The 22,223-nt window shown below is 53.1% G+C and overlaps 1 protein-coding gene across 1 annotated transcript; it reads right to left on the bottom strand.

The window, feature by feature from the left end:
• Positions 1-657: 657 nt before the first annotated feature.
• LOC127491968 (uncharacterized) lies at positions 658-22,091 on the bottom strand. Its single transcript, XM_089303314.1, has 15 exons — positions 21,874-22,091; positions 20,936-21,080; positions 20,143-20,275; positions 19,706-19,867; positions 18,477-18,603; positions 17,984-18,195; positions 17,345-17,507; positions 16,794-16,876; positions 12,977-13,137; positions 12,726-12,891; positions 10,611-10,726; positions 9,881-9,972; positions 5,877-6,006; positions 2,669-2,803; positions 658-1,124 (listed from the first exon to the last, which is right to left on the bottom strand). Exons 1-15 carry the CDS (start codon positions 22,089-22,091, stop codon positions 810-812), a joined length of 2,358 nt encoding a protein of 785 aa, XP_089159440.1. The 3' UTR covers positions 658-809.
• Positions 22,092-22,223: the final 132 nt, after the last annotated feature.

Below are 22,223 nucleotides of genomic sequence, written 5' to 3'. Positions count from 1 at the left end.
TCCTGTGATGTGTGTGTACAAGATTGCATGGTCCCCTCTGAGGAGCTCAGTCTAGAGGGCAGCTACCTCGCAGCACAAACCAGCCAGCTGCTGCTCCCACTCAGCAGCATGGTGGGCGGAAGAGCAAAAGGACCCGGGGAGTGAGTGGCCTGAGTGGCCTTGGTTGGGCCACTCCCAGGCAAAGCAGCTCCACGTGGGGACAGGGAAAAGGAGCAAAGACCTTCTAAGAAGGAAGCAGCCTCACAAGGCACAGAGGCATGAGCTCAGGTGTTCTGGGGGCAGAGCTCCAAGTGACTCACGGCTCTGGTTGTCTTCTGGGAGTCTTGTCTGGCATTGGAGGCCCCAGTGTGGTTTGGGAGACTGTGCTCACAGACACTGCCATCCATGGGGTCGGTGGGGGAGCTGGGAGGGGACATGGCCACTTGGGATCCCCACAAGCCACACTGGGAGCTTTGGACACTCAGCAGAGACATGGGATAGAAGATGGGGTTACAGATGTGCTGCGGTTGCACCCACATCCCTGGGCCCCATCCCAAGCTATTCCCATCTTGAAGCCAGGTACCCCAGGAGACACTTTGCATAGGCCTTGAATGTGGGGCTGAATGCTCAGTGCCCAAGAGAGACCACTGGGGGACAGGCCAGGCAGTGGAGTGCATATGGAGTCCCTCAGCCCATACTACTTTATTTGCAAAGGGACAAAGGCAGAATCCAGCAGGTGCTGTGCTGTGGGCTCTGACAGTGATCCAGGTGCTTCCAATGGGAACATATCATCACCAACCGGCACTGCAACCTCAGACTCCCACCCCTTCCTACCAGGGGAACCTGGTCATGTCCTTGGTGGAGAAAGCACGTCCCACAGGTGGCCACTGCTGTGTCCTGAGGGACTCAGGGCTGCCCGGGCTGCCTAGGTTGGTGCTGCCATCTGCTGCCACCTGGAGGAGCAGAGAGAGCTCCCACTCCAGATCCTCAATCTTCTGGGCCAGGTGGATCCTCCTCACCTCCAGCGCCAGGGCCTGCTCACTTTGTAGGACCTGAGTTCTCAGCTCCTCTCTGCCTGGGCTGCCCGTCTCTGCTGGGTTAAGTCTGCTTTCCTGCCACACTCTGGGGGAGATGCCAGGAGCCATCTGGAAAGGAGAGGTGACCATTGAAGGTCCCAGCTCCCCCCACCCTGGGCCATGACCCTCATCCCTCTGACACCTCCCACACTTGGGAAATGCCTGTGAGCTTCCTCCAGGGACTGGCCTGAGGATTAACCAAGGACAGCAATGTCTCCCGGCTTACACTGCCACATGAATGCACAACAGCCAATTATACTGTTGCACAATCATCATGATGGATGACTTAGAACAATTACTGAATCATTAACTCAGATTGCATTTTATACCCTCTCACCTCATCCTGCTTATTCCTTCCGTAACAACAGGATATTTATATAGATTGTGATTTTTCAAGAATGAAGCTCTCTTGTCTCTCTCCGCACAGAATCACTATCTCCACACAGCTCAGGACAGGTCCCTGTATCTGTCCCTCTGTGGTGGAGCTGCCCATGGAAGGCAGATGGGGGTGGGGTTAATGAGGAGCCCCTCCCTCCACTATGGCTTCCTGGGAACTCTTTTAAAAGAGTCCAGATAGAGCTCAGGGCAGTAATGGTGAGCACACTGAGAGAGGGACCAAGAGGAGGTATGTTTGGGTTTCACGGGGAGGACCCACTTGGGAATGCAAGGATCCCGTAGGGCACAGGCAGACTGTCCTTGCAGCCCCACAGGGAAGGGCTCTGTGCATTTTGTGGCCCTGCCTTGGCTGTGTGCTCACAGGGTGCATTTCCCCTCAGTGGTGTTGAGCACAGGAGCCCTGTCTGCAGAGGGTCAGTTCACCAAGAACTGATAGCCCAGACCTCCTGACAAGACCTCAGCATTCTCTTGGAACTCTCTGGATCAGGGAGAATCCTGGCTCTGTTGTAAGAAGAAAACCCACTTCCAGCCTCCTTGATTCCACCCCAGGGGGCTCTCCCTGCACAGAGAGAGAGGATTCCCAGCCCAGATGCCCCCTCCAGGAAGGCTGGTGAAAGTACCAATTGCTAGCAACTCTGTAAAGCAGGAACTAAGTTGGGGTGAGGAAGGCAGTGGGCTTGGTTAGAGATCCAAGGGAGTTGACAATCCAGAGGGAGGGTGGCATAGAGATCAAAGTGAGGACAAAGAGGAGACAACAGGCCAAGGAGGCACCAAACCCTCAAGTCAGGATAGACGGTGTTTTATGCAGAATTACAGCAATCAAACTGGCTGCTGGTTTTGCAGATAAATTTGCACAGAGTTCAGTGCGGATGCAGCTGAAGAACCCTCCAGGTGCCAAAGCAGATGCTGTTAGGCAGGCCACATCTACAATAGCTATTCTGTTGCTTCTTTTCCATGGTCTTCTGCAATTTTTGCAGCTATGATTTTACTGGGCTCTGTGACCTCCAACTGAGGGCATGGGCTTCCCTGTCTGCAGTCTCTGCTCTGTCTTCCTGGCTTAGTCTTCCACTCACCAAACCAAGCATGCAGCACCTGATCTGGCTTTGTGGCAGCAAAAAGCTGTTCTGGTTCCATCCCTCTCTATACAAAGGGGCATGGCCTCATGGGTCCCACCTATGGCCACCTCAAGAGCTAGGACGTTTGTCTCCTGGGCTTACCACAAAGGTGTCGCCTTCTGAGAGCAGTTGATCTGGCTCGGTCTCTTCTTTCTGCAGCTCCAGGGCTTGGGCACTGAGCTGCAGGAACTCCTCATTCAGCTCATCCATAGTGTCTTCCACTTGCTGGATCTTTCTCTAGGGGCAAGGGACAGATTGTCTTCATTAGTCTCATTTTTATTCTAATTTCAATAGAATTTCTTGTACTCCTGTTCCACAGCAGCTGCAGGGCTGGAGCTGGACATACAGTGTCAAAGATGAGTGCTGCACTCAGAAAGTCAGAACCTGATGAGGGGACCCAGACCTATGTCCAGCACAGTAAAGGTTATTGTGCGGGGATGCACTGGGTGCTACAGGAGCAAAAAGCAGGACTCACAGCCCAGTAGGTGTGTTCAGGGAGAGCTCTGGAAGAGAGGGCACTGCATCTGAATATTAAGGGATGGACCTATGTTAGCTGCTGGGAGAGTGGAGAAGGGCATTTTAGGCAAAGGGAGCAACGTGTGGGAAAAGAGATGCGAGGCAGCATAGCAAGCATCCATCCATCCATCCATCCACTTGTACACCCATCCATCACCCACCCACCCTCCATCCATTTACTCACTCATTCACCCAACTATTCATCCATTCACCCATCCATCCCTTTGCCCACCCACCCATCCACTTACCCAATCACCTACTTATACATCCATGTACCTGCTTATCCATCCATCCATCCATCCATCCTCCCACCCACCTACCCACCCATCCATTCATCCACTCACAAATAAGGACTTATTGAGCACCTAGAATATGTGAAGTTGGTGATCGGTTTTGGGACTGCTTTAGTGAAATTCCTTGTTTCCAGGCTATTGAGAAAGACAAACAGGGTGGGGCTGACACTGGAGCAATGGGTTAACACTCTGACCTGAAGCACCAGCATCCCATATGGGTGCCAGTTCTAGTCCCAGCTGTTCCACTTCCAATATAGCTCTCTGCTATGGCCTGGGAAAGTAGAAGATGGCCTAAGTCCTTGGGCACATGAACCCACATGGGAGACCCAGAAGAAGCTCCTGGCTCCTGGCTTCGGATTGGCGCAGCTCCAGCTGTTGCGGTCATCTGGGGAGTGAACCAGCGGATAGAAGACCTCTCTCTCTGTCTCTACCTCTCTCTGTAACTCTGTCTTTCAAATAAATAAAATAAATCTTAAAAAAAAAAGACAGGGTGAGGAAATGGGTGTGACTTGTGTTATCTGAAAGAATGTCAGGTTCTGTGGAAAGCAGTCAAAGTTCAGACTGTCAGTAGCATGGAATTTGGAAGGGCAGAAGGAGCTGATGTTGGAGAAATGGGGCCAGCAGCCACACAGGGACCTGTGTGCTCTTCTTGGACCTGTGGGATCATTGGGGGGCTGCCATGGCAGAGCCTGTCTCATCAACAGAACCCTCCCTTTCTTCTTAGGGCCAGGGGCCCAGTTGAAAAATAACTGATCTCATCATGCTCTCATGAAGATAGAGATGATCACGTGGTTAAGTCTTGGCCAAAGAGGCGTAAAAGAAAGTGGTTGGGGGAGGGCTCAGGAAGAGCTCCGTGAGAGGAGAAGAGAAGCAGCATCCCCTTTAGCCCCCAGCAGCCATCTTGTGTTGAGAGTAAACTGAAGATGAACGTCATGTTCTTGGGTCATGGAAACAGAGGACACCATGGATGCTGACGGGATTTTTAAAACAATTTATTTATGTATTAGAGAGAGTTAAAGAGAGGGGGAGAGAGAGAGAGAGAGATCTTCCATTACTTGTTCACTACCCAGATGACCACAGTGGCCTTGGCTGGGCAGGCTGAAGCCAGGAGCCAGAAGAAACTTCTCTGAGAGCACATGGATAGCAGGGGCCCAAGTACTTAGGGCATCTTTTGCTGCTTTTCCCAGGCCATTAGCAGAGTTGGACAGGAAGTGGAGCAGCTGGAAAACAAACCAGCACCCATATCAGATGCTGGCATTGCAGGTGACAGCTTTACCGGATTTGCCACAGCACCAGCCACCATGTTTGCTTTTTTTTTTTTTTTTTAAGTTAGTTAATTTGGGCCAGTGTTGTGGAATAACAGGTAAAGCTGCTGCCAGGAGTGCCAGCATCCTGTATGGGCACTGGTTTGAGTCCCAGCTGTTCCACCTCTGTTCCAACTCCCTGCTAATGTGCCTTTGAAAGCAGTGGATAATGGCCTAAGCACTTGGGCTTCTGCCACCCATGTGGGAGACCTGGAAGAAGCTCCTAGTTCCTGGCTTCAGACCAACCCAGCTACGGTCATTGAAGCCCTTTGGGAAGTGAACCAGCGGATGGAAGATCCCTCTGTCTCTCCTTCTCTCTCTGTCACTCTGCTTTTCAAATAAATGAGTATATCTTTTTTTAAAAAAATAACTTGGAAGGCAAAGTGATAGAGAATGAAGGAAAGCAGAGAGTGAGAGAGAATCTTCTGCCCACTGGTTCACTCCCCAAATGCCTGCATCAGCCAGGGTTGTGCCAGGCCAAAACCTAGAAACAGGAAGTCAATTAGTGTCTCACGTTGGTGATAGGAACTCAAGCATTTTGGCCATAATTGACTGCCTCCCGGGTGCATTAACAGGAAGTTAGATTGAAAGTGGAATGGGACTGGATCCCAGGAACACTGGTGTGAGATGTGGGCATCCCAAGCAGCATCTTAATTGTTGTGCTGCAACCCTGACTCATGGGTTTGCTTTTGAACATGTGAAATTAAGCTAGTTGTAGAGGATCCCAATGCTAGTACAATGCCAATACACAATACTACAATAATACAATACTAGAGCGTCCACCTCTTCAACACTCACAATTACTTAGTATTTCAGCTAAGCATTAACTGGCTGCGCCACAGCACCAGCCCCTGAAGATTCTTTTAAACCTTCCCAACCTTCTACCTCTTGCCTTTAGCAAATACTGCTAAATACGTCGAGAGTCACTGGATATGGGTGGCTGGATGAATAATTCCCCTCCCCAGTACACTCCAGTTGTAATTTTGTTCCCCACCAAATGTGCCCCTCAGTGATGTTTTCCGTAACTTCATGTTTGATCTTTGTCTCCCAGAGTTCTGATAGTCATGTGGGCAACAAAGTGGGGCCAGCAGGCAGGTCAGCTGGACCCACAGAACCTTCTGAAAAGGCCGTGGGACACATGTTCAACACAAGCACTACATGGTGGACATGACCTTGGTCTCAAGGCCCCATCCCTACCTGCAGCTCAGGAAGGGCTCCGTGGTCTGGCCAGGTCCAGCAGATCCACTCTTCAGGGCCAGGGCTCTGGGCAGCTTCTCCTTTCACACCACCCTGGGGGTGCCACATGGGTCCCGTGTCCTGCTGGGGGCTGGGTGAGAGAAAAGGAAGGCCCCTCAGATCCTGGTGACACCCCGAGAACACTGACAACTGTTGGTTCCCCGCAGCGAGTCTGAGATCAGGAGGATGAGATATGCCCCAGAGAAACTGATAAGCCTCTGGCTGCCTGGAGCGGGATGAAGGCACTCACAGTCTGCCCACTGCACAGCAGAGTGCCCTACTCAGGGAAGTGGAGTGGAGCAGTCTGACCCCTCCCTGGCTGTCCTGTGCACACTGGTTATTTTGACCTGAGGACGACTGAGTAGAAGCAGATACAGGAAACCTCTCTGCCTTCTCCACTGCCTAAAAGTGGGGCACACACATGTGAAGGTGACCCCCTTCCTCTCCACTGGGGTTGGGGCACTAGGAAGTCATCACTGTGCACAGAGACACGCTGAGAAACACAAAACACACTTCACTGCTACTGGCCCTTGTCTGCCTGTGTTTACCCTGGAACCGACCATCCAGGGATGGTGCTGTCCTGGGAGTTCAGGAAATCCCTCCCCCTCTTTGAGGCATCTTCCCTGGCTGTCCCCGTGGGCAGCCCAATGCCTGCTTTGCAGAAGGGATCATGTTTGGTTGTCTCTTCCTGATCTGTCTTTTGTTGGTCTAATTTACAGGCCAAGGAGAGAGCCCGAGATGGGTAGAGAAGGAGTTTCCCTCCCTCCCTCCCTCAGGCAGCATGTAGTGGCTGCGCTTAACACCAGGCCCAGGAACGGGGGCTGTCAGCTGTGTGGTTACACATCCCTGCCACACCTCCTGTGTGGTCCAGATTTTCCACGTGGATGTGTCCACTGTGTCCTGCTGTGACCCTGTTCCAGGCAGTGCTGTTCCCTGCAGAGTCACCTCGGGTAGCTCAGTTCTAGATCTGTCTCCAGGTTTGCAATGAGGAGCCTTGGGGGTCCTGGGCTTGATCAGTCCATGAGCTACAGCTAGTTCTGTCCCCCGTGAGTTAGTCAAGGAGCACCCTCCTCTCGCTTCTGCTGGGCTGGATCCTACCTCATTTCAAAACCCATCCCAAGAAACCCACAGCTCCTTTAACTGATCTGACGAAAATCTCTAAACTTCTAGAACCTTGGCACTGTACAGCAATTTCTTGTCTTTTCTTACAGTCATGGACATCCTCAGAGCTGTTCTTCCTGACTCACTCAGCCTCAAACCCTCTGCACGGTGCCTGCACCAAAAATAGGCAAGTGTGTCATTAATGGAACTTGCCGGAGAAAGAATTTGCTTAGCTCCCATGACATCTGCATCACAGGATTCTTAACTCTCCTCTCCTTTGTGGAATCCTTTTTCTGAAGTTCCTGGTCCTCTGGGGCCCAGACTCTGAGACTTTAGAAGGAGAGTCCAGATTCCTCTCCTCCTGCCTGCAGGAGACACCAGTTCTCTGTACAAACTTTTATTTTTTTTTATTTTCTTGATTTTATTTTTTTTTAACAGGCAGAGTTAGACAGTGAGAGAGAGAGACAGAGAGAAAGGTCTTGCTTCCGTTGGTTCACCCCCCAAATGGCTGCTATGGCCTGTGCGCTGCACCGATCTGAAGCCAGGAGCCAGGTGCTTCTTCCTGGTCTCCCATGTGGGTGCAGGGCCCAAGTACTTGGGACATCCTCCACTGCCCTCCCTGGCCACAGCAGAGAGCTGGACTGGAAGAGGAGCAACTGGGATAGAACCGGCGCCCCAACCAGGACTAGAACCCGGGGTGCCAGCACCGCAGGTGGAGGATTAGCCTCATGTGCCGTGGCACTGGCCTGTACAAACTTTTAAAGCCCCCCAAAGAAAGAAATGATCATGGGGGTTCCTAGGAGGATGGGCTTGGGGTTAGTGCAGGGCTAGAGGAAGCCTGTGCAGGCCAGCAGTGCAGGCTGGACTCTGGGGTTCACATTCCCTGAGCTGGTGTCCCCACTCCCTCCTGCACTTTAGCCCCTGGGAGCCCCGACATGCTCATCCTTAAACTGGCGAGTGCTAGTGTGAGAGGTAGATGGACCAGCAGGCAGTGAGGTTGGGTCTTGGTCAGAATGAGGAAAGGGGAAGTCTCTTTAAGAGGGTAGAAAATGCTTTTCCCCAGAAGCTGCCTTTAGCAAGATGAAAGTGCCAATCCAAGGGAGCATTGATTCCACCCTTCTCAGTTTATATTTTATCCCAGTCACACCGGTTTTTTTTTTTTTTTTTTGGTATTATGAGCAAGCCAGACAGGATTAGGATTCTGGCCTTCTGTTGGGTTTTGTCTCCACTCTCTGATTGGTTGTTAGTTGCTGTTCTGTTTTTTGCCCAAAAATTGTGTTTGAAGACTTGACTGTCACAGTTTCTTGCATCTGCTTTTTGGTGATCCCCCCTCCTGGCTGCTGTGGCAGGAGGTTTCTGACTTAAATAAACATTGCTTTGCTCACTGCATTGTCTGCGTGGAAATTCTTTCTGTCAGACAAGAACAGTGGTTGCCTTTCTTCACTGCCATTTTATCCAAATAGCATCTACCTCCTAGGGTGGTGAGATGAAATGAGATAGCAGATAATGTTCTCATCTTAGCACCTAGTAAATACAAGCAGCCAGCGATTATTACACTTGCTGCTGTTAAAAGTGAAGGATGGGCTTCTCACCAGTGCATGGAACGTTCTCTGGGATAGACCACAAGCTAGGCCACAAAGCAAGTCAGCAGATTCAAAAATATCAAAATCATGCCATGCATCTCCTCTGACCATATCGGAATGAAGCTGGAAATCAACAACTCAAGAATCTCTAAAACCTGTAAACACTTGGAGACTGAACAACATGCTCCTGAATACCATTGAAGAAATCAAAAGGGAAATCAAGAAATTTCTGGAAATGTATGAAGACAATATGTACCCCATGTTTATTGTAGCTCAATTTACAATAGCTAAGATATGGAATCAACCCAAATGTCCATCAAACAAAGACTACATAAAGAAATTATGGGATATGTACACCATGGAATACTACATGGTAGTAAAAAAATGAAATCCTGTTGCTTGCAACAAAATGCATGCAAATGGAAAACATCATATTTAGTGAAATAAGCCAGTCCCCAAAGGACAAATACCATATGTTCTTCCTGATCTGTGGTAACTAGTAGATCACCTAAAAAGTAATCTATAGAAGTGAAATTTACACTTCAAATTGCAATGATTTTGAACAGCCCTTGTCTCAACTGTTGAGGAACAGCTTTTTTATACTATTTGCTGAACTCTTAGAATAGGGTTAATCTTATATGTATAAAGTTAATTGAAAATAGATCTTAGTAAAAAATAAGAATGGGAATAGGAGAGGGACGAGGAAGAAGAGTGGCAGTGTGGTTGGGAAGGCAGGTACAGAGGGAAAAATCATCATGTTCCTAAAGTTGTATATGAAACGCATCAAGTTTGTATTCCTTAAAAAAAGGTTTCAGGGGAAAACGTGAATGAAAGGAAAAATAGACTAAAGATGCTGAGATAAATAAAGTCAAAACACAAGCAACAAAAAAATGACACTCAGCCTTGGGGTGGACATGGAGGAAGAGCAGAGAACCTGTGGCCATCACCCCAGACGAGGCAGAAGAAGGAGGAGGATGATAAAGAGCTTGAGGATGAGGCCTGGGCTCCACCAGTGCAAAGTGGCCCCGTTCTAAAGCATGGAGATAGAACAATAGAGGACTTGTGTTCTGGATGGCTCAGTCAGTAGACCCTGTGACAAGCCCAGGTATCCGCAGCAATGGGACAGTCCTGGGCAGGGGGAGTCTGAAACCTTGTAGCTGCAAACAAATGGACTCAGGCTTTCCATTGGATTCTGTTTTGAACAACCAGACTGTCAGTGCCGGGTGCTAGGTGAAGCCCCTGAGAGCTCACCTGCTCCTGAGACTCTGGTTTCTGCCTCACCTTACGAGCTGGTCCGAGGGTGGAGGCTGGGCCATCAGGAGCATGTCCGGCTGGCAGGTGGACAGAGTCTGCTCAGCAAGCTGATTGGAGGCCTTGGAGAAACAGACAATTCTGTAACTTTCCCTCCAGGGTACGGGGCCCGGCGGATGGACAGAAGGGCAGCATTGCTGGAGCCCTGGAGGCAGTGCCCTGATGTGTGTGGCTACCAACCCTCAGGTGCTCCTGGGCCCTAGCACCTGCCTGGTAGCAGTGAAACCCTGACATGGACTGTGGCCTGTCCCTTGGTGTCCCAGGCCTCTGGGATGCTGCTGCCCTAGGGGGCTCCAGTGAGTGGCAGTGTGTGCCCTGACTCATTCAGGCCGGGTCTCTTGCCTGGAGTCCAAGTGTGCACTTGCCCTTGCAAGGCTGCTCTGAACCACGATTCAGGAATCCTGTCAATGCCTGAGCCCCATGCTATGGGCCAGAAAACTGACTAGCAGCCTAGGAGAAGAGACAGGGCTGAAACTGGGGCTTAATCTCCAAGCACAGGGAGAGCCCCCTGGGAATCTGAATGCAGGGAGGGGGAGGTCCCAGGGAAGGTGTGTATGTGTGTGTGTGTGAATGTGCACATGGGTATGTGGTTGTGTGGTTTGTGTGTGAGTGTGTGTGTTGGGTGTATACTTGTGGGCACCAATAGGTGAGAGCTTTTCTACACACACAGGTGTGCCCGGTTGCCCCACACGTCCCTCACCTTCCTGCCGGCCCCCAGGTATGGCCAGCACGCATGGGAAAGAGCAGAAGCCAGGGCAGCGATGGCTCTGTCGAGCTCCGGCTGGAAGCCCAGGGGAGAGGTGCTGGGGGTGCCGCCTGCAGAAGTAGGACACAGGACAGAGTGAGCTGGACACGGGGCCCTCGTTCTCCCAGACACCTCCTCCGGCCACTCCTCACCGTTCCCCATGGTGGTATCCTGCATGTGTCACCTTCTATTTATTTATTTATTTGACAGGTAGAGTTATAGACAGTGAGAGAGAGAGACAGAGAGAAAGGTCTTCCTTCCATTGGTTCACTCCCCAAATGGCCGCTACAGCCGGCACTCTGCTGATCCGAAGCCAGGAGCCAGGTGCTCCTACCTGGTCTCCCATGTGGGTGCAGGGGACCAAGCACTTGGGCCATCCTCTACTGCCCTCATGGGCCACAGCAGAGAGCTGGACTGGAAGAGGCGCAACCAGGACTAGAACCCGGCGCCCATATGGGATGCCGGCACCACAGGTGGAGGATTATCCACATGAGCCACTGCGCCGACTGCGTGTGGCACCTAACTCTGATTTCCCTCTTGTGTAGCAACACTTCGACCTCCCCCTCACCTGAGACAGCCGTGCTCTGTCTTCACGTACGTGCACAGGACCTTGGGCAACATGTGACCGTGCTTGTGAGTGAACACTTTAATTTTACACACCGTCTCTTGCCAACCTGTTATCTGTTTCTCACTTGTTCTCTAGGCCCAGAGATGCTTAGAGGTCTCCCCACCTTTCTGTCCCCTCTGTTACTTTTCCTGGTGCCACTCCTTCCTGCCATACACTGTGTTCTGCTCACATCCTGGAGCCTGCAGCTGCCAGTGGCACCCATGCCTACCTGAGCTACATGAGGACAGTCTCCTGGGTCAGCAGTAGGATATTTGGGACTCCCACCACAGTGGTTTCCAGATTATAGGTTAAATTCACTAACATGTTGCTTAATTGTTTTACTATTATTAATTTATTAATTTTTTTATTAAATCAAAATTTCATCATCTCCATTTAAAAAAATAGCCAGGAAAAAAATTGAATCCTCTGTTTTGTCATTAGTGATAGCTTGGCCCGGTGCTGAGCCATGAGCAGAGAGGAGTCTGGCATTTTTAGGAAAGGGTTGCACAGTCTCAGGCAGGTTTCAGGGGAACGTGGCTGTCTTGGTCCTTCCCACTCACTGGGCCACATGTCCCAGGCAGGTACATTCCAAAGAACATTTAAAAAGGGGATTGGTTTGAAGAGAAGCTCTTGGAAGGCCTGCCCCAGGCTGGAGTGTGGACAGCACAAGCAGGCTTCTGGCATCGGTCTGCTCCCCAGGGCCCCTCTCCAGGGCCTGCATCTGGAGGCCCCTGCACCTGAGGACCCCATATGGGCTCCCAGTGCTGGAACCTGAGGCCCAAACACACGTCCAAGGGGCCCATTCCTACCTGGAGGGTGACCTGCACTGAGGAAATGGGGGATGTGGCTCAGTAGGCGGGGCTGGCCCTTCTCCCTTAAAGGACCTGGAGCTCCTGCAGGCCTGAGGCTGGGTGTGGGAATGGGAGCCTGGGGCCTCGGGTCAGGTAAGGTCAGTGACTTTGTGGCCTTTCAGAGGGAGGCGGGTGTGGAGCTGAGATGGGTTTCTAGCCTGATCTCGGGCAGATCCGTTGGCCTCCTTAAGCCTGAGTTCCCTCCACTGTAAATGGAGATGATGATCACACCACACACAAGGTTCCTGGGACAGCTGCAGGGGTTCAGTGAGGTGATACTATCCTGTGTTTACAGCTGCATCCAGGAGGCTGGGAGGACACTGCCCTGGAGACACTGGGGTCCCAGGGTCTTGCCCCTGGTGCAGGAGGGCTGGGCTGGCTCCTCCTCTAGCAGAAGAGAGAGCTGCGTGGGCTCTCTGTTCCATGGGAGCTTACAGGACAACTGGGTCATATGGCCTGTCGCATCCCGAGGCTCTGTGCCCTGTGTTGCCTTCTGGGACTGGGTGGGGGTGTCTGGTGACAACCCTGCTGCTGAGCACTGAGTGAGATGACCAATGTGAGTGGATAACATGACCATCCACCTGCTGTCCTGCTGGGCCACCCCCCTCTCACCTGGCGGTGGCTGCTGGCATTTCGGGGTAGAAGTTGCAGTGTGGCTGCCCCTGGGCTCCTCACACTGCTGGGTGTCAGTCTGGGCAGTGGCTTTGTCCACCTTCTCAGAGTCTTGGCCCTTGCCCAGAGCTTGCAGCCCTGTTGCACGGAGGCCCTGCAGAAAGTCCTGAGGGAACCAGGAGTGCATCAGTGATCTGGGATTGTGCCCTTCTGAGCTCAGTCCAGATCCAGGTTCTGGGGATGCAGCTGACCTGGAGCCCCTGGAGCTGCTGGCTGGCAGTCTTGTAGAAGGCCAGTGCGTCACCCCTGTGTTTGCTCAGCTGGGCTGCCATGTGCAGGCTCTGGTCCTCAAGCTTGTCATAGAGTGTGCGGACGCTGAAGTCCTCCAAGGTCTGGGCCAGGACTGGCGCCCCTGCAGGAAGAGGTCTGGGCAGTGAGACTTTGGGATGAGCAGCTGGGAGTGGTCCCGGCTGGGAGTGACTTAGCCCCTTCTTCCCTTACTCAGAGGGTGGGACTTGTAGGCCTGCTGCAGGAAGAGGAGGGAGGCCTGCCTGCAGGAAGAGGCAGGCTATGGGGAGGAGGACCCCACGGAGAGGGAAAGTGGGATGAGGCCCGATGTGAGCAGGGCAGGAAGGACACTCCAGGGAAAGGCGGCAGCAGGGGCCACAGGAAGAACCTCCTCTGAGTAGCTGTGATTGACAAGAGCTGGCAGCAGAGCTGGGCAGGCAGTTGCCTCCCCTGAGGGTGGGTCTCCCAGTCCTCAACCACCTTCCTGAGGGTCTGCCCACACTTTCCCTGAGGCTTTAGGTCTGTCCTGCCCTCTCCCTGTGTCCATCTCTGTCTCCAGTTCCCACAGTTGCCCCACACTCCCCTGTTCTCGCCCTATCTTTCCCCACTGTGCCACAGACTCATGTCCAGCTGGCTCTTCCAACATCCCCAAGCCCAGGCATCTGTTTGGCAGGTACCTGCTTAGCTGAGGGGCTCCTGGCTTCATGGGAGCAGGGATTGGGGGTCTCCATCCAGGCAGTCCCCCGCCTAGCCTCTGCCCAAGTAGCTCTCAAGTTCCGCAGATCCTTCCCGTGGTACCTTGATGGCCAACCACCTGAGGTAGGACAGCCGTGAGGGAGGCCCGTTCCCAACTGCTCTGTTCAAGGGGTTAAGGAAAAGGCTGTCTCCCAGGAATTCTGTGTCCAGCAAAACTGTCCTTCAACAGTGAGGGAGACATTAGGGAATTCCCAGATAAGCAAAAGCTGAGGTGTTCATTACCACCTTCCCTGCAAGAAATGCTCCCGGGAGCCCTGGAGTGAAAGGACACCAGACGGGAACTGGAAATGCCAGGAAGAGTAAAGTTCTCAGTGAAGGTGAGGATGTGGGCAACGAGAAATGCTAGCATTGTTGTAGCAAAGTTTTGTAACTCCAGAATTGGTATTCCACACAATTTAACAGACAAATACACTGTTAAAAATGATTGATCTAAAAGCTGGTAGTATTATAACTCCGGCTTGTTAATTCCACAAGAGGGATTTAAAGAACATTAACTCATGGGCCGGCGCTGCTTGTACTTCCGGCATCCCATATGGGCGCTGGTTTGAGTCCCAGCTGCTCCACTGCCAACCCAGCTCTCTGCTATGGCCTGGGAAAGCAGTAGAAGATGGCCCAAGTCCTTGGGCCCTGGCACCTATGTGGGAGACCTGGAAGAAGCTCCTGGCTCCTCACTTGTGACTTTGGATTGGCGCCGCTCTGGCCGTTGCCTCTCTCTCTCCCTCTCCCTCTCTCTCTCTCTTTCTCTCTTTCTGCCTCTGCTTCTCTGTAACTCTGCCTTTCAAATAAATAAGTAAATCTTTTTTTAAAGTCATTATCAGAAGGAAAACTAGAAAATCCAACACTTTTGGCAATTAATCAGCACACTCCACAACAAGGGATCCACAATGATCCACAACAATGGATCAAAGAAGAAACCACATGGAAAATTAGAAAATACTTAGAGACAAATGAAAATGAATAAAAAAAGCATTAACATACCCTGTACAAAAATTTATGGGACTCAGTAAAAGCAGTGTTTGAGGAGAGAATTTATAGCCATAAATGCTTGCACTGAAAATAAGAAATAATCTATAAGAACCAGTTAACTTTACAATTTAAGGGATTGGGTGAAAAGAACCAACCTAATTCAAAACTGGCAGGAAGAAGGAAATAAACAATGAGCGCTGATGAACAAATAAAGAATGTAAAAACGAGAGACTCAATGAAAACAAAAATTGGTTCCTTGAAAAGATCAACAAAATGGACAAACATTTGGCTAGATGGACTAAGGAAAAACAAAAGAAGATCCAAATGCCTGATACCAGAATGGGGATAAGTGTTCAGCCCACTGGTTAAGACGCTGCCTGGGACTCGTGCATCCCACGTCAGAGTGCCTGGGTTCCAGTCTTTGTTGCACTTTCCATGCTAGCTGCTTGCTAATGTGCATCCAGGGAGGCAGCAGATAATGGCTCAAGTGCTTGAGTCCCTGGCCCTCACATAGGAGACCTGAACTGAGTTACCCTGTCCAGGCTTTAGCCTGGCCGAGTCTGGCCACTGTAGGTATTTGGGGGAGTGAACCAGCAAATAGGGCTATCTCTTTTTTTTGTCTTTTAAATTCTAAAAAATCAGAATCAAAGTGTGGGCAGTTTACCAGTTACACAGAAGTAAAAAAGGATTATAAGAGTTATTAGGAACAATTGCACACCAAGAAACCCTATAGCCCAGGTGAAATCAACAAATTCCAAGGATGACAAAGCCAAGATTCATCATCAAGAGATTCAAAAATCTGAATGTAGCTATAACTATAAGAGGACTGAGGGTCCAGAAATTAACCCTTGCCTATGTGGTCAAATGATTTGCAACAAAGGGGCCAAGATCAAGAGGGGAAAGATAGTCTTTTTAACAAGAAAAGGTCCTGGAAAAACTGGACAACAACATGCACAACAATGATAGGAGAACCCTACCTAACAGCAAATATAAAAATCAACAACTGGATGAAAGACCTCAAGGTAGGACCTGCAACTAAAACTTTATAGCATTGAATTTGGAAATCATTTCTAAGATTCAACACCAAAGACACAGGCAATAAAAGTCAAAATAGATTTCAGAAACTTGGGAAGTTGTGCACATCAATGGACACATAAACTGAGCAAAAAGCAACCTACAAAATGCAAGAAAACCTTTGCAAGTCAAAATGGGATAAGGGATTAATACTTGGACACAAAGCTAACTCCTAAAATTCAACTACAATGAAATATCTAACAATGTGGTTAAAAAATGAGCAAAGGACATGAACAGACATTTCTCCAGAGAAGACCCACATACATCTGAGAGGCACATTAAGAGATGCTCAGGACCACAAAGCATTAAGGGAATGCAAACCAAAACCCCAGAGAGATGCATCTCACATCCCTTAGGGTGACTATTCAAAAAAACCAAAAAAAAAAAAAAAAAAAAAAAAAAAAAAAAAAAACCAGAAAATAACAAGTGTGGAGGGGGTGTGGAGAAACAGAGCCCTAAGTAGATGAAGCATCCTGATCCTAGGAGTGACTTTCCCTTGCCCCTCTGCTCACAATTCCTGCTGATGGTTGGTGCCAAGGGACAGGCAGTGGGGAGTCCCCAGGTCCTGCTGAGCTCTAGGGAGCAGCTGGCAGGTGCAGGTGATGGCCCTCCATGACAGTCCCCACTGCTGCCCCTGAGGTGGACAAAGGAAAAGCAGCCTGGACTGGGGAGCTGCCCTTGGGTCCTGGAGAACTGACCAGCACAGGAAGGAGATGGCCACAGCCCTGGGGACCTTAGGCAGGGCACTCATTCTCCTGCCCCTCAGTCTGTCTGTCTGTAAAATGAGACAGCAAAAGCTACCCTCTTGCAGGTGACTTTGTTAGTGTCACATGGACAGCACCATGTGTCTCATGAGCTGTCAATGCCACAGGCATTTGAGACATTTGTGCCCAGGCTGGGTTCCTGAGTGGAAGCCTGGTGCAGGCCTGGTGGTGGTGAGGGGACAGGCAGAGAGGAGGGGACTCACCACACCCAGCCTGGTACCTGCGCCCTGGGTCACAGCCTTCTCCTTGAAATCAGCTCCCTCCCCAGAGCTCCAAGCACCACGGTCTTCATAGATCACGAGGCTGGAAGGAGAGCAGGCCTCAGTGCCCAGACCACACTGCGCCAAGATGGCTGCAACAGGCCCTGGGTGGGGCAGGGCTGGGGTGTGTGTGTGTGCAGGGGGCAGGGCTGGAATGTGTGTGTGTGTGTGTGTGTGTGTGGAGGGAGGCAGGGCTGGGAGATGTGTGTGTGTGTGTGTGTGTGTGTGGAGGGGAGCAGGGCTGGGAGATGTGTGTGTGTGTGCGTGTGTGTTTTTGTTTGTGTATGTGCATGGAGGGTGCAGGGCTGGGATATATATGCGTGTGGAGGGGACAGGGCTGGGGTGTGTGTGTGTGTATGTGTGTGTGTGTGTAGGGAGGCAGGGCTGGGGTGTGTGTGTGTGTGTATGTGTGTGTGTGTGGAGGGAGGCAGGGCTGGGAGATGTGTGTGTGTGTGTGTGTGTGCGTGGGGAGGGGAACAGGGCTGGGATGTGTGGCAGGGGGCAGACTCACCTATCCCTGAGGAGGATGCACTCAGCAGGAATGGCAGGCTGCCCCAGGCTTCGCCACTGGGGTCTCCAGGCCCTCATGGGGCAAACTTGGGGCACTGGAGGTCTCAGCAGGAGAACCAAGCCTGTCAGCAGTGTGGTAGCCAAGCCAGCAGCCAGCAACGTCCCTGGAAGGCAGGCAGGAGGGGGCCGGGCCATGTGAGGGCCATGGGGTCTGGCTTTTGCCTCAGTGACCTTGACCTCTGAGATGCTGCCCTTGGGCCATAGCTCACGGATGCCTTCATGCTCCAGGGAGTTCCCTGTGGGTCTCCATCTGGGAGACTCTCCCTCACCCTGTGTCTTCCTGTGCTCAAGTGTGTGTGTGTAAGAATTGGAATGTGTGTGTGTTTGACCATGGATGTGAGTGTGAGTTTAGGACTGTGTAAGAGTGTGTGTGAGTTTGTGCATGTGAGTGTATAACTGTGTGAGTGTGAGAATGTGCGTGAGTTTGCTAGCACATGTGTATGTATAAGTGTGCATGCCTGTGTGTAGAAGAGCATTTCAGTGCATGAGTGTGTGTGCATGTATGTGAGTATGGACACATGGGACCAGTTGCATGCATTCCTCTCACCCCTGGGTCCTGGGCTACTCTGTTGGACCATACCTGTGATCGCTGTCCAGTCTGGGCCCAGGTTTGCTGGCCTGTGCCTGAGGATGCCAAGCCTGCCCAGCTGATACGGGGAGGGGGGCTGCACGGGAGACAGCCCAGGGCCACAGGCCACACCCTCCTCTTTCACCAGCACCACAGCCATGCTCTCAGGCCGGCCGTTGTCCTGAAACACGTATGTACCCGGATCTAGGAACTGGTGGGCAAACCTGGGGGTGGCACAGGGGAGGGGTAGAGACAGAATGTTGGGAGTTGGTCTGGAGGGGCTCACACATCAGGCAAGGTCTGGGTGTCCTGGGGCCATGGCTGGGCCTCCTCCCACACATGGGAGCAATGCGGGGTGACTTAGCAAAGCTGCCCACAACACCAGGCACAGGAGGCCACGCCTGGCCACGGTCTCTCTGTCCTTGCCTCCCACATGGTTGCAGCCTCCCATGTCCCCCTACTGCTCATCCACAAAGAGGCTGTTAGCTGCATGACTCCCAATTACCTTGAGAAGTGGAGGTGAGTCTCTCGTACCAGGAGGCCCAGTCTCCTGAAGGCCCCGAAGTCCCAGTGGGGGTTGCTGTTGAACAGGTGCTGCCTCTGGTACACAGGGAAGTGACTGGCTGAGCGGTCTGGGGGGTGGACATGGGCTTGGACTGGGATCCGGGGGCCACCCCAGTCCCTGCCCAGGGTAAGGCAGAGTCAAGGAGCTTAGCACTCTGAGCTCTGGTGAGTCAGGGGGACTAAGACATGTCTGCAATGAAGCTGTGTCAGGTCAAGCCCTTCTTCCTTCCACCCGGAAAGACCCTTACAGAGTTGTCCACTCTGAGCAGGGCCACCAGGCCTGCTGCCCACTGTGGAGAACACAGCCCAAGTCCCGTGTGCTCAGACGTGGGACTGTGCATCATGGGACTGTGATGCAGTAGGCACTCAATGCATGCTGGGCGGCGGTTGAGTGAAGGGATGGCTGAGGGGCAGATGGGGCCTCTGGCAGGAACCCAGGGCACCCAGGCCTGGTCATTCCCTGTGCCCGGGAGGCCTTCCTGAGAATGGCTAGCAGCTCTTCCTCCTGAGCCCCCACTGCCAAGATGGGGCTCGAGGGTGGTAACGGGGAGTGTACCTGGACTCTCCACACAGTTACAAATGCAAGGTTTCGAGAGGGTGGGGTCATGCCCCTCTCACTGGGTTATGGTAGTCTGGGTCCCAGTCCCAGGAAGTCCACTATGGGCGTCACTTTCTGGATTTGTTTCCCTCTGACACAGGCCACCCTTACTCCCTGGGCTCCTGCCTGCCTGTCTCTGCCCTCTTGTGCCTCCAGGGCTGCAGCTCCCTTGGGCCTGTCCTTGTCTCAGCCAGCCAAGTCACTGGACATCTCAGGGTATCCAGAGGGATCCGCCAACTCTGTGTCACTTTGTGTGAGCAGTGACAGGGGTTCCAGATGCCACAGTTCCATCCCCATAGCAGTGCTCCAAAAAGCACTGCTCAGTAGAATGGGTGAGGACCCAGTACTCGGTATAGCAGAGCTCAGGGAAAGGGACCCAGAGGCACAGCATGGAAAGAATAAAACCAAGGCCGTGAGGGTGTCCCCCATCAGTGCAGGGCTGTGTGTGCAGAGGAAGCAGGCTTGAGCATCCCAACCTTGCAAAGGCATAGTCTGTGCAGGGAGGCAGGGGAGGGACCAGAGAGCCAGGGGAGGGAGAACAGAGCGGAGCATGCAGCGCAGGGGGAACTCACTGTGGGGAAGAATGTGAAGCTGGAAGAGGATCACGTCCCCCACCACCAGGCAGACCACTGGGTTTGGAATATGGGGACCAATGCCAGGGTGCTCAGTGTTGAGAGGCCTGGGGCCTTTGGTCCTAGAGTTCCACTGCAGTGGGGGGCTCTTCTCAAGTGGTCCTGGAAGCATTTGGGGATGGCACACTGAGGGCCTGGCCTGCCTGGGAGGCACCAGCCCCCATCAGTTTCCCTTCCCATGCAGGTGCAGGCTCAGCCCTCCAGGGCCTGCCTCTGTGGATGTCTATCTTCCATGGCCTTCTGTGCCCTGGGCAGGACTCAGGTCTCCAGAACACCCAGGGTGCAGAGGCCATTGTGGGCCCTGAACCCTCTGACTTGCTTGTCTTGGAAGCACCCAGCTCCCCCACTCTCCCCAGGAAGTCCGCCTTTCTGCTTACCCTGCAGGAAGGGGCTGAGCACATCTGCTGTGCTGACGATGAAGCCAAAGATGCCTTGGGGGCCAAACTGGACCAGGTGAACCCTGGCGCTCGCTGGGAAGAGCTGGGCTGGGCCCAGAGTGCCCAGGACCTCCTATTAAGACACAGTGTGATGTGCCAGGGTTGGGGAAGGGTGTCAGAGATGGAGGGACCTGAGCCAGGACAGGGCCCTTTGGTGGCCCTGGAAGACACCTGCGCTCAGATTTCTCACCTCCGTCCTCCCTCAGTGTCATCTCCTTCCTCACCAATCTCTCCCACATGGTCTCATGGGCCCTGTGCCCTCCTGCAGAAAGTGCCCTGGGTCCATCCATGTCCTCTTCTGGGTCACTTGTGGTGGCCCTAAGGTGCAGCCTGGCCCTGTGGCCAGATTTCCAGCCTGGGAGCCAGAGGCTCGGAGTGGGCTCAGGCAGGGCTCATGCCATTCGCAGGACCATGGTGAGGGGTGCACCACCACCTCTAGGCCTCCCTTCACAGGCTGCAAGGAGAGGCTGATGCTTTCTAAGTCCCCTTCCAGCATCAAAACTGGACGGCTGCCATTCTCCTAGAGTAACCTTGTTTCCCCCCGGCTGCCTTGCCCTTCCATCCACCGGAAGGAGAATTATGCAAGACGAGGTGGGAAAGGCCACTGGCCATGGGCTGCCCCTCCACCGCTGGGTTCTTTAGACTCCGTGCCTGATTCCTCTGCAGCATCATCCCGGTCTCCAGCGGGCACAGGCTGCCCTCCCGTCCCTGCCCCTTCCCGAGCGGTACTCACCCTCTGGATGCTGTCCCCAGCCTGGCTCATCACATTGAGGATCAGCTTCCTGCTGGGGCCCCAGGCCAGGGACAGCCGGGGGGCACTAGCCAGGCACTGAGCATCACAGATCTCCTCGGCTGAGACGTACACCCTGCACCGGCAGCTGCAGGACAGGAGAGATGGTGGGGGGGTGGGGGTGCCTCGGGGGCATGGAGGGGCTGTCCTGGCCCCTGAAGCCCTCAGAACTCTTGGAAAGGAGGGCCCCCATCAGTCTCTCTCCAAGTGCAGGAGCAGGCTCAGCCCTTCAGGGCCTGCCCTTGCGAATGTCTCTCCTGCATGGCCCTCTGCCCTCTGCCCTCTGCCCAAGGAAAGCGACTCCTCCCTAAGGAGGAGCTGTGGTCTCTGACAAAGGCTGATGGGGCCCCCTCCCATCCCTGCCTCCCACCACCATGTGGGTTGTGCCCCAGGGAAATGCAGGACAAAGGACTGTTGGTTGCACTCAGCAGTTTTGCTCTGGGTGTCCTGAGGAGGCAGCAGGGGAGAGAGCTGCTCAGCCTGGAATATTCTGGATTCAGAGGATGGCCACTCTCCATCCAATCCACAGCCAGCAGGATGATCAGAGCTAGGGACAGAACTGTCCCCACCCTGCCCCCGCCACCAACCCACTGCTGGGCCTGGGTCAGTGCCAGCATCTGCAGTCGGTTCAGGATATGGGGTGTGGACACACTTTACTGTGGGACCTACACCTCCCCAGCCCTGTGCTGCTGCCCCACATCACTACTGGGGTCACCTTGGGGAACTCTGACCCGTGGCAGCTTCCGGAAAGAGCTTGCCCTCTGCTCCATCTCCCACCAGGGCTGGGTCCCACCAACACCCTGGGGTGGGGCCCTGTGGGGGTGGGGAGGACCGTCTGGAGTAGGCCGCTCCTTCTGCGCTCAGCGGCTTCTCTCACTCACACGCCCAGCTCCGTGCTGAGCTCCCCGCCCCCAGGGAGGCAGAAGGAGCTGCAGTTGTGCTGGTGCGGGGACGCGCACTCTCTGGTGGCAGCCAGGCGGACGTCTCCAGGGGAGCAGCGCTTGGCGACCTGGGAGGGTGTCCGAGGAAAGCTTTGGTCCTGAAGCCCACACAGGCCCCAAGGGGGTGTTCTTGGTGTCAGAGAACATTCTGGAATCATTGGGCAGGGCCTCAGGGGAACCCATGTAGTGAGTGTGTTCAGACTGGGAGGATCTCCAGGGTAAGGGGAACCCACAGAAGCCACAGGAAACAAGGTGACTGCCTGTGAGATGACTGGGGCTCCTGCTGGGGT

The sequence above is a fragment of the Oryctolagus cuniculus genome, chromosome 9, assembly GCF_051225735.1.
Source record: "Oryctolagus cuniculus isolate XC-2025 breed Fujian yellow rabbit chromosome 9, ASM5122573v1, whole genome shotgun sequence".
Taxonomy (NCBI): Eukaryota; Metazoa; Chordata; class Mammalia; order Lagomorpha; family Leporidae; genus Oryctolagus; species Oryctolagus cuniculus.
The sequence above is the reverse complement of the archived record's forward strand: the minus strand, read 5'-3'. Positions and strand labels throughout refer to the sequence as shown.

Coding starts and splice junctions, on each gene's coding strand:
- LOC127491968 (XM_089303314.1), bottom strand. CDS start 22,091: ATGATTCCAGAATGTTCTCTGACACCAAGAACACCCCCTTGGGGCCTG. Junction 9,973..10,610: donor ACCTGGGGGCCGGCAGGAAG/GTGAGGGACGTG, acceptor TGTTTCTCCAAG/GCCTCCAATCAGCTTGCTGA. Junction 2,804..5,876: donor GAGCCCTTCCTGAGCTGCAG/GTAGGGATGGGG, acceptor CCTTGCCCCTAG/AGAAAGATCCAGCAAGTGGA.